Source organism: Bombyx mori, chromosome 19 (assembly GCF_030269925.1).
Source record: "Bombyx mori chromosome 19, ASM3026992v2".
In the NCBI taxonomy this organism is placed as follows: domain Eukaryota; kingdom Metazoa; phylum Arthropoda; class Insecta; order Lepidoptera; family Bombycidae; genus Bombyx; species Bombyx mori.
This window is the reverse complement of record NC_085125.1, coordinates 10,241,180-10,253,368: the sequence shown is the minus strand read 5'-3', so window position 1 is coordinate 10,253,368 and position 12,189 is coordinate 10,241,180. Positions and strand designations below refer to the sequence as shown.

Genomic DNA, 12,189 nt, shown 5'->3' with positions numbered 1-12,189 from the left:
TTCACATATAAATGTGTCTACATTAAATATTTTCTATGTGGTCTTTGAATATCTGATCGGCGTAAAGTATTGGCGCCCGTAGACATGTAAATGTCGCTAACCACCTTTAACGCATGACTGGCGTCGTGGCCTAAAGGATAAGACGTCCGGTGCATTCGTGTTGAAGCGATGCACTGATGTTCGAATACCAGGCGGGTACCAATTTTTCTAATGAAATACGTACTCAACCATTGTTCACGATTGACTTTCACTGTGAAGGAATAACATCGTGTAATAAAAATTAAACCCTCTTGTGAATCCGCACGCGTAGGTACCACCACCCTGCCTATTTCTGCTGTGAAGCAGTGATGCGTTTCGGTTTGAAGAGTAGGGCAGCCGTTGTGACCATACTAAGATCTTAGAACTTATATCTCAAGTTTGGTGGCGTATTTACGTTGTAGATGTCTATGGGCTCCAGTAACCACTTAACACCAGGTGGGCTGTGAGATCGTTCACCCGTCTAAGCAATAAAAAAAAAGTCCCCTTATACAATACCCAAGAACAAAGATGCGGTGGTTAGACCTCGGTTCATAATGAGAATTCGCCACTGTCCGAAGTCGATTTGGAGACGCTTTATATTTCAAACTATAGGCCAAACTCAATTAGAATTAAGTATTGGCAGGAGATCGGATCAGACATTAAGACTAGTAATTCTTCATCCGTTTGCCAATTATGTCTAAGCGCTTCGATTTTTCCTTCACAATATTGGTTAATATTGGTTATAGTTCTGCTTGACCAAACAAATGTTAGGGTCCTAGCGTTATTCCACTTGGCGCATTGGGATTGCTTGAGGCTTTCAGAATCCCTATCCTACCTTACTACTTTAGAAACTACAATAAAATAACTTCATTACTTCATCCCCTCTAAACGAGCAATATGTGTCAAAATTACTAGAGGAAAATCCGATTTCCCTGTAGGTTGGATGTGAACAGTTCTCTGTTCTCTGCATTTCTAACAATTCTATTACAAACATTTCTAACAACAAATTCTAATCTAATGTGCATATCAGTGTCGTACAATGTTACGAGACTTGTTGTCGGCGGATAACCAGAGTGAGCGAGTGGCGGGTAAATGCCCTGGTACTAAACTCATAGTACACAGTATAGACAGACGTGATTGGAAATACACTCTCCAGATCGCAGTAACCACCATGGGACAGTGGTTCCGGAAGTGGCGCATTAACATCAACCCCACGAAAAGCACAACGGTGCTCTTCAAAAGGGGTCGCCGGGGGTCGTTAACGGTACTTTTAGGCACCACAAGCACCGGTTACCGTCCTCGTCGAACCCGTTGCTTGCGACGAAGGGCTCGACGAGCGAATTAACCCATAGACACAGCCCACTGAGTTTCTCGCCGGATCTTCTCAGTGGGTCGCGTTTCCGATCCGTTGGTAGATTCTGCGAAGCACTGCTCTTGCTAGGGTCAGTGTTAGCATCACTCCGGTTTGAGCTCCGTAAGCTCACCTACACACGTTAGGGCGAAGCTGAAATAGCCTCTCAACGCTATCAGAATAGGTAGAAAAAAAAAAGAAATACACTAATCAGGAAACAAACAAATATGATTGATAACACTGGCGGTAAAATATGTACTCAGTCTATTCAAATAAGGAATAAAAAATCAAACCAGCACAGTATTCGATAAGCAGTAAAAATAATTAATGTTGTCTTGAAAATTATCAGATAAGAAATCTCTGAACCCTTATCGAACAGACAAGTAAATTTTGGGAATCCCTTTAATCAAAAATACTAGCGTAGTAAAAAGTCCCTGTATCGCTTCGAAGCAGACTAATAGTTAAAAAATGTAATAAAATTATATTTTGTTATTTTATTTTTATTAAATTTATTATACGAATAAATTTACAAAGTACGAAAACAAGAACAATTATCATGAAAAAATTATGATGATGATTTAATCTTTAGATGCTCACAATTCATATTTTTATTTAATGTTTTAATTTCCCACCATTAATAAGGATAATTATAATCCTATATGTATTCCTATAAGGTCGTATTAAAATATAGAATATATACAATTAGTACCAGCAGTAAACGTTTATAGCTTGACGATAACGATGATCGTTATTCAAATTGCACTATTGCAACCTACAGCCATAACAAAACAACGAAATAGCTTTAAGTTGTTAGGAAAGTCAAATTTCATAATGAACTTCTAGGGAGAGAACTTTTTGATTGTTTCATAAGGTATTTTGTTTATATTTAACTATAAATGACCTCGTGAGCTCAAGCTTGGCAAGCTCAAGATAAACGCAATAGCACTGTGATGTTTTCCATGTCTGCAATGAACTCCGGAAACCGTTTAAAACCACAGCAGTTCGTGTGCTCATTATGAGCAAAAAAACTGGTACGTGTGTACGTACGTATGTAGTAATGTAGAGTAGTAGTTTTCATTTTAGCATCCATAATGCAATTTTTGCTTTTTACTGAGTCGGCGGCAGTTCAATTTGCATTCGAGAGGATTCGATAAAATGGTGGATAAAATGACACTTGAAACTTGTTTAATCTGAATTGGTTTTTGCAGCAGAGAGTCATAAATTATAATCATAGATAATAAATAATAAACAAACATTATGACTCATAATGTTTGTTTATTATAGTTAAAAGTTGACCAGAGGCTATCCACCAAATGTCTATATAGAGTGCTCCAATACTTTGGTCATATAGCAAGAAAACCCTCTGACGACCTGGAGAGACTCATAGTGACGGGTAAAGTGGATAGAAGACGATCCAGAGGTCGTAGCCGAAAAAGATGGAGTGACCAAGTGTCTGAGTATCTGGACATGAGACTGAGCCACGCACTTCACTGTGCCACTGACCGACATAAGTGGCTAAAAATTACAAAAAATGGTCACAGGCGGGCGCATCACGATGCTCAGCTATGAGCGATCGACTGAAGGAGGAGGAGGATTAGATAAATTAATTTTTAATTTGGTACATTCTACTAATTCAATTTAGGTACACTAGTGGATTAACAAGACGATAATAAATTTACAAGTATGGTCTTTCCTCTAATTTGAAATATTTTAGTCACTTGAATCTACTCAAAAATAAACTGGATATTTATCTACAAAATTAGAACAACGACCTTCACATTTTTTAATAATGAAGGCCCAAAACGCAATCTTTATTACCATTCAATTGAATCTTAAGACAGCAAACAAATCTCGCAAAGAACGAAAGATAAGACAACACTGTTTAGTATTTTTTTAATTCCGAAACAAGATAATCGAATCGAAAATATACATATTATTATTATTTGTCCTGACTCACTGAATGATTCATTCTCGAAAAACCTAAGCCGCTAGGGTTAAAACTTTAAAATTTGGCAGTCAATTTGACATTTATGTTGAAAGGAGTCAATTCGAATTCGCTAAGGGATTTTCGAAATTTCACTCCTAAGTGGGTAAAATAATAGATGAACCATTTACTGGTTATGCCGTGAAGCAGAAAGGCGTTCGGTAAAATGGTGGGGCAGCAACAGATAGTATATCTTTTAAAAGTTCTTTTTATATTTTTCGACTGCTCAAAATCGGTCGATCGGTCGGAAATAAAAATATTTATAAAAAAATTCTTTCTATAAATAAACGGCATATTTATAAATAAGCGGCAATTATACAAAAGTTATACAAAACGGAAAAGACATGATTTTAAGCGTTACAGGTAAAACGTCAACCGTTACGTGGATTTTATTTCTAAATCCAAATTTTCAGTTACATTTTTTTTATTGTGCGTATACATAGGTATGAGCACGAAAAACACAAACAATACATGATTCACACGGAACCCTCAGTTCGCGAGTTTCAAACGCCCTTGTCCGGCTTTCTTAATAAGCAAAGACATGTAGACAATCACACTACCGTCAATCCTAAATGATTACCGCAGCAAAGACATTTACAAATTAAATTCTGACGCACACTTAATACTCTTAAGAGTTATGTAATATCTATTTACTACCTATTAATCGATGTCTATCCTATACCTTATTGTCCGAACTCAAATTTCACGGCAGATAGGAGTCAGTCAGAAGTAAACAGCCCCTGAGGGGTTACGGTTGTGCTACCGTGATTATAATTACCTAATTTTACTCACAGTAGCACAACCGATGCGGGAACAGTGTGCTTAGTGCGAGTTTTTTAACGTTCTCGATAGCGTAAAAGTTAGCTCATATTTGTATGGAATGGGTTCGTTTGCCTACGTTAGCCGCCAGGGGCGCTGTTTCAACTGCATACAAAATTGGGCTAACTTTTACGCTATCGAAAACGTTAAAAAACTCGCACTAAGCACACAGAAAATTTTGGGAGGAAGAGGGTAATTAAGAAATGGGCACTTCTACTACAAATAGGAGTATGTTTATTAGAATTAGATTAAGAGGTGGTTATCGCGTACGATTATCTCCTGATGACTAGTCGGACAGACAACTATCAGTAAAGATGTTACTCTCAATTTGTAGAACGCTTGCCCTACACTTGAAAACAGAATGTGTGCGCGCAGCGAAGATACGGCACGGCGACGGTAATTAGCGGTGCGGATCCCTAACATCAGTAATTACGCAAATTCTAATTTGTTTACTTACTATGAAGTTCCACCATATTATGGTATGTGAACATGTGTAACCCAGAGACGTGTTTGCTTTGAAAAAAAACCAGGATTTAAACTGGATACGATACGATACGAGTACACTGAGTGCGTTACTGATTGAGCTATATATGTTTTGATATACCCTACTACCATTACTGGCAAATTTAATAAGAAATAAGGATAAAAAATAGGAGGTCTCCGTGTGCCCACAACCTAACGTTTTCCAGACTGTAAATAAATGATATCGCTAACATCAAATTATTTACTCCGATTGAAACCAGACATTGTTCAAACAAGATAGAAATGAGATTTGTATTTTATTTTATGTATCTAATCAGGTCTATCGGGAATATAATTGATGAGTCAAATATTTTTAAAGGAAATTAATGATGTAAATTCAGGGGATTTTATGCATTTCTTTCAAAATAACTTATGCCCAATAAAAATACGTGGACAAATCAAATCGACCTGATAAACGTAATCTGAAGATTATAACAGTATCATATTGATAAATTCATTCAGTCGCTTAATATAAAAGCAAGTGACGGAAATATTAATTATGATTTGTTTGTTTTGTAACAATAAAACTTACAGGTAAGATATTTGATTATTCTTCCTAATTAAATGATACTTTTTCGTAATTCATAAATTATCAACACTTTGTAGGTATATTATTTTTATTTATTTACAATTTAAAAATTAAAATAATAATTAAATCGATTTTACACAGGAACGTGAAGTATTCTATTTTTAAAATTGCTTTTTTAATTTTCTTCGATGGTAGAATGCGACCCACCTGAGTGTGAGTGGTCCACGTCGCTATTGTTATGGGAATTAGCGATAGTCATAGTGAAAAGTGAATCTCATTTTAGACTTATTCCTGTCCTCTTCTGTTTAAAGGGTACGGAGGCCGTTATTCCAATACCATCGGAATTTCGAATTGTTTCCGAATCTTGTTTAAAGGTTAGGTGGTGGATATTAAGTTATAGTATCTTTGACCCCAGTAATTGGTTAAAAATTAACTAGACTCGTGAGCTTGTTAGTGTTTTAAAAAAATATTGCATAAATTATCGAGGCTAGGACCTCATATCTCAAGCTGTGGGCTGCTCGTTTTGGTCCATCACTTAACACCCCAAGATCTTGACAATATTGCAAAATAATGTACTGCAATGTAACGTTTTCATTTCAGAATGAAATTGCTAATTGTCCTCGCACTCATTGGAGCGGCGGCCGCCGCATCAATCAAACCCGTCCAAATCGCGGATATCCCAATACCGAAATACGAAAGCATCGACGCTGGAATGTACATCATCCCCGACGAAGTCATTCAAGAACTCGCCTTGGCCGGGATTGAATTGAGCGAAAATGTAGACAACGTTGCGATTTTTGACATTGAAATTCCCGTTGACAACGTCGATTTCCCTGTTGATTCTGTAAACTTCGTAGAAAATGTCGAAGCTCCAGTTGAGAATGCCGATTTCCCGGCTGACTCTGTAAGCTTCGTAGAAAACCTCGATGCTCCAGTTGAGGACGCCGATGTCCTGGCTGATTCTGTAAACTTCGTAGACAACGTCGATGCTCCAGTTGAGGACGCCGATGTCCCGGCTGATTCTGTCAGCTTCGTAGACAACGTCGATGCTCCAGTTGAGGACGCCGATTTACAAGTCGCCCCTGTGAACATCGTGGATGAACCAGTTGAAAAGACGAATGAGGAAATCGAGAATGACAGTGAAGTTGGCTCGATCAGCTGGGTTGAATATCCTGCTGAATTGGACGAAGATGGAAACGGACTTGTTATTGTTGATCTACCTATTGAGGCACAACCCGAAGATTTAGAGAAAGCCCAGCTTGTTGACCTTCCCGTCGAAAATGTCGCTGAACCAGAAGACTTAAGCCCTGTTCAAGTAGTTAACCCCATCGTTGAGAACAGTCAAAGTGAATACCCCGGCAAAAGATACCCGGACGCTACATGGCGATAAATTATATATTTTTCAAGTTTTTATCTGAATTAGAACATTTACATTCATAATTTTTCTGTATTTAATAAATAACATTTCTTATATAAGTAATTAATTCTTTTATACTTTTTTACTAAAAGTTTGTGTATCCTTCAAACTATTCCTGAACCTTGTAAATGCGCAATTCGACTAGTTTTTGTGTCTTAACGTAAGCAACTTTAAAACATTATTTTAAAATTTAATTTTTGGATTGTCAATGACAAAGTTTATATTTGTTTGATACAAAATAAAATCAAGTAGTTAATAAACTTGCAGTTTCATTTTAATTTCATTGCTCTTGTCTACAGACACGATGAAGGTCCACTTGAATTAAAATACTTGCTAGTGCATTTCCCTTAGAAAATTAATCGTAGAATCCTTCCATTTTAATTAGAAGGCCAATATTACAGTAAAACCTATTGGGTTAATATCATAGAGCCGCTTAAACTAGTGCGTAATAGATATAGTGAGTACGCATCGGTTTCTTATCACTACATAGTATGAAACAAAGTCGCTTTCTCTGTCCGTATGTATGCTTAAATCTTTAAAACTACGCAACGGATTTTGATGCGGTTTTTTTAGCAGATAGAGTGATTGAAGAGGAGGGTTTGTATGTATAATAAGATCCATTAAATAGTGGAGAAATCAAGAATAAATTACAGTTTCCGAAGCGAAGCGAGAGCGGGTCGCTAGTAACATAATATTTTAATTTTTATTCAAAGAACTGTAAGCATGATTTTCGTTAAAACCAAATTATTCTTTTTCCTGAGCTTCGACTCTTTATACAATTATCCACTAAGCCTCACCCATTAATTAGACACATTCAGTTTAACCATAACTTGTTTTTTTCTAAATTGTCTATAAATCCCAAAACATTTAAAATGCTACAAATTAAACCAGTAAATTACAGTACTACATTTTATTATCACACTAAATCTTTTAAATACAATAATTATTTAACAACAAAATCTTCTGGGTATTCCATGACTTTGGGATAATTTTTCACTTCTTCTTCGGGTATGTGGTCTAGTCTTTTCGGTACGTAACGTATTTGTCTAATTTGATTAGTAACATTTTGCAAAACGTCTTCCGGTACATTCTCTCCAGGGTATATAAAAAGACGCTGCATTGTATGACGCCTCTGAAGGTTTCCAGTCATTGCTCTGTACACTGCTTTTTTTATGATCTGAAAATTTTCAAAGGATTGCATTAAACTCTGAATGCCTGGTAACATTACTGATTCAAGAATTAAATTTACAGTGGCTATTGAAATCAACCTAATCATTAAACACCAAGTCAAAGGATCTTAGATAACAATGTTCTACTGTTCTGAATCCAAATCGACGCTTGAAAGGCAAACGTGACTAAGCGACAATAACTACTTTATGCATATTCGATGCGCAAAAAAAAATTCTAGGTCTATTAAAATCATTTCCATCCTACAGCTAGGTTCGTTAAAATAATTTTTTTTTCAGGTATTTCAACTTTAAATTATTCTACTGTAAAGTTCACGCATTGTCGCTTAGTCACGTTTGCCATTCAAGCGTCGAAATGTATTAGGAGTTGAAAGTATGAAATTGCCGATCTGTACTGAAAATTTAAAAATCTGTTTTTTTTTTTTCATTTAACATATTTATTTAATCAAAATAGCCACCATTATTATCTATACATTTCTGCCATCTAATAGGAAAGAAATTTATGCAAAATCGCACGGTGCGTTCATTAGCAGTCCCCTCTCCAAATGCAACATTGATATTACTGGTGGTAGGACCTCTTGTGAGTCCGCACGAGTAGGTACCACCGCCCTGCCTATTTCTGCCGTGAAGCAGTAATGCGTTTCGGTTTGAAGGGCGGGGCAGCCATTGTAACTATACTGAGACCTTAGAACTTATATCTCAAGGTGTGTGGCGCATTTACGTTGTAAATGCCTATGGGCTCCAGTAACCACTTAACACCAGATAGGCTGTGAGCTCGTCCACCCAACTAAGCAATAAATAAAAAAAAGAAAAAAAAATATTGCGAGCTGTTTCTGCAGCGTTAATTCCGCGTCAGAACTCGTATTCAAAAATCACTCGAATTTTCGAAGTATCCATTTTTTGTCTAAGCTGAATAAAAAAAACAGCTGAAAGTCGATAATCAAATGTTGCACATTTTTTAAAAGAAGAACCTCATAGGTACCATTTGAAAAAAGTTTCACTCAAAAATTTAAAGTTAAGGTTCTATATAAATTCGAAGTACCCCTTCTTTTTCTCCACTAGGTGGGGTCGGCACAGCTAATTTTTCTCTTCCATTCTCTTCTATTAGCCGTCATCTCAACACTCACTCCTCTCTCTCATATCGTCATTCACACGCTCCATCCATGTCTTCTTCGGTCGACCTCTTCCCCCTCTACCTTGCACTACCATTTCCATACATCTCCTAGTCACATGCATCTTCTCTCTACGCATCACATGTCCATACCACGCTTCGAATTCGACGCTACCAATTCGAAGTACCTATTACAATAAAACGGCAATTTCATACTTTAAGCCCTATTACAATCCTGGCCACCTATTATAGCAGTATCCTCATTTTTATTAATTGTTTTAATATGTACTGATCCAAAAGATCACAATTCAAACAGAGTTCTAATGCTAAAGACATTATATTCCAGTTCAAGCAGTTTAAACAGATTCCAGCCGAAAAGAGAGATTGAAAAAAACCGAAGACATCTAAACTACACAAGTATAATAAAATTACTCTCAAGCTGTATTAAATAAGAGCACACAAGACAAAAAGTGATTGTTTGAAATTAGCTTTATCAGCCCATCACACATTAAGCTAATTCCATTTTCTTTAGCTTTAGTCTCAGCTTTAATCTTTAATCTCTTGTCCCCAATTACTATTTTATAGAGTGGTTGTTCATTTCTAATCTGAAGCAATAATGCCAGTATTAAGGACTGGAAAGCTGTTGTTTCATTGCAACTGAAATTGTGAAATAATATTAGGTAGACTGTGGTATATTATGAGCTTTTCTATTGCTTTCGGTATTCTGAGCAAATAGATAATTCTGGATTTTTATTTTACAAAACACAGTCGACTATCAGTGTTGTTTGTTTTAACGTTTAAGAGTTCACGTTGAAGCAGTTCCATATTTGTGCTGTTACAACTATTCTAAATGCTGCTCATTGTCTGCTGGTAATTGTTTTTTTATTGTCATATATTTTATTTAATACTTGTATATATTTATTTTTTAATAAGCGTTATATTTAAGTCAATTTGAGTATGTACCCTACAGACACTGAAATGGCTGAACAAATTTTGATGAAATTTTGAGATTGGCTTAGCAGGTGATCTAATGAAGTTTGGTAGCAATCACATCAAAGTAAAATCAAAGATCGGCCAGCAAAGCTGACCAGCTTTGACTAATAAATATTGTCATTATTAATTTTTCTTTTCAGTTCATTATTAATTTATCTATATTATTTATAACTTTATAGCTTAATATTTTCTAATATCATGTGACATATTTAAACAAAGATTATTTATTCTGAAATATACAAACTGCTATCAGATTCATTCTTATCATACAATTGCATAATTTATTGGAACTAGAACATAAGATTCGATGTTGTTATATGGTTTGTCACGAATTTAAGTTTTTACCATGGTTGGATCCTTGTTATGTAACTCCCATGCTAAAGTCCACGAAGCACCTCCAGGGTATCCAGTGTGGTGGAAATAAGCACGTTTCCTCCACTCGTCGCCTCGAAGAGCTATCTCTCTACTATTTATACAGACAACAACATCTCCACAATCGTTCATAGGATGGTATATGGGTTTGTGCATGCCCATCAAATATTTTTTTATAACGTGAGCGGATTCATAAGGATCTTGCCATTTGCAGTCGAATATGTGCCAACTACGAGCAAATGTTGCCCATTGCTGTAAAAATATTGTAATAAATTTATTGTACTGTAAAACTGTACATAATGTACTGTAAAATTGTAATGTAGACGGAGACTTAGAATTCATGTCTCAGGTTGGATTGCGGCATTTATATTGTTGACTTCAATGGACTCCGGTAACCACTTAACACCATGTGGGCCGTGAGCTCGTCCACCGATCTAAGCAATAAACAATATTATCAAAATATGATGTCACTTTTGTATGAATTGTTTATTTCATGTTTCTAAATGCCTATATCTATACTTTAAACTATACTTCCTATACCTGTACTCGTTTCGCTGCTGACATTGTATATCTTAATGCTTAGATGTTGATTTATAAATTTATTGAAAAATATAACGTAACATTACTATATGTTTTTTTTAGGTTATATTTATTTTTATTTTTGTAGAACTTTTTTGTTGGATTCGTTCATTAGACAGGCAACGGGAATCTAACCCATTCATTCAAGCTTAGTGAGGTGAAAACTGAAGCTACCTATATCTATTGTATGTAAACTTTCTTAAAATTGATCACAACTACAAAAAATTAAATGAATAAGGTAAGATAAAATTACATAAAATAAAATAACCTATTAAAAAAACGGTGCGCGTGCAACTTGGTGAGGTGAATGAAGTTAGCCCCTCAAAAAATTTTTTTTTTCCTATTTTATACTTATTTTCTATTAATTCGTTTGTTCATCATTTGTTCATGATTGTTCACTGTTAATAATTGTTTGTTCTGCAGTTATTTATTTAAAAAAAATATTTAAAAATATACCTACAAGTTAGCCCCTCTAATGCAATTTTTAATATTTTTTCATCCTTAATGACTTGTAAATATTCATTTTGGATTGTTCTTATATAAAACACGTTTGTTCTCTTTCGAAATTATTCGTTTTTTGTTTGATTTACTATTTTTATTAGTTGAATAAATGTATGCAAAAATGTGTACTGCGCATGCGTCAACTATAATGCCTAAACTTTCTACGCGGTTTTAATAGTGAAAAAAAAACAAACATAAATCCTGAAGGAGCAATTAATTACTTATCGTTATGAAGGTATAAAAAAGATAGGGAGTTTACATAGGTAATATAAACAAATAAGTAAATATGTTCATTATTTATCTTTCAAGAGATAATATAGGTATACATTATAATAACTTTTTTACACAGTTGAAATTATATTCTTAACATTAGTAAAATAACATTTTAATACGATAGGTAAGAGGATGGAAAAAATGTATTTGGTCTAACTTAACGCCAATGCACATTATTTCATTTATTTATGTTTTAATTTTTTTAATTAAACTATATACCAATTAATTGCTCCTTCAGGATTTATGTTTGTTTTTTTTTTCACGATTAAAACCGCGTAGAAAGTTTAGGCATTATAGTTGACGCATGCGCAGTACACATTTTTGCATACATTTATTCAACTAATAAAAATAGTAAATTAAACAAAAAACGAATAATTTCGAAAGAGAACAAACGTGTTTTATATAAGAACAATCCAAAATGAATATTTACAAGTCATTAAGGATGAAAAAATATTAAAAATTGCATTAGAGGGGCTAACTTGTAGGTATATTTTTAAATATTTTTTTAAAATAAATAATTGCAGAACAAACAA

At 34.8% G+C, this 12,189-nt stretch overlaps 2 protein-coding genes across 5 annotated transcripts; one reads left to right on the top strand and one right to left on the bottom strand.

Annotated features, from left to right (window-relative positions):
- The first annotated feature begins 1,623 nt into the window (after positions 1-1,623).
- Positions 1,624-6,900, top strand: LOC101737936 (uncharacterized). Of its 4 annotated transcripts, XM_062674061.1 has the most exons (4): positions 1,624-4,212; positions 4,338-4,427; positions 4,507-5,228; positions 5,824-6,900. In XM_062674061.1, the coding sequence occupies exons 3-4, from the start codon at positions 5,194-5,196 to the stop codon at positions 6,611-6,613; spliced, it is 825 nt and encodes a 274-aa protein (XP_062530045.1). In that variant the 5' UTR covers positions 1,624-4,212; positions 4,338-4,427; positions 4,507-5,193; the 3' UTR covers positions 6,614-6,900. The 4 variants fall into 4 exon arrangements, with proteins under 4 accessions (XP_062530045.1, XP_062530044.1, XP_004922417.1 ...); XM_062674060.1 differs by having other exon boundaries at positions 1,624-4,237; positions 4,338-5,228; XM_004922360.4 differs by having other exon boundaries at positions 1,624-4,400.
- A 635-nt stretch (positions 6,901-7,535) lies between these two features.
- Positions 7,536-11,353, bottom strand: LOC101737803 (large ribosomal subunit protein uL13m). The gene is made up of 3 exons (XM_004922359.3): positions 10,844-11,353; positions 10,277-10,555; positions 7,536-7,817 (listed from the first exon to the last, which is right to left on the bottom strand). The coding sequence occupies exons 1-3, from the start codon at positions 10,865-10,867 to the stop codon at positions 7,584-7,586; spliced, it is 537 nt and encodes a 178-aa protein (XP_004922416.1). The 5' UTR covers positions 10,868-11,353; the 3' UTR covers positions 7,536-7,583.
- Positions 11,354-12,189: the final 836 nt, after the last annotated feature.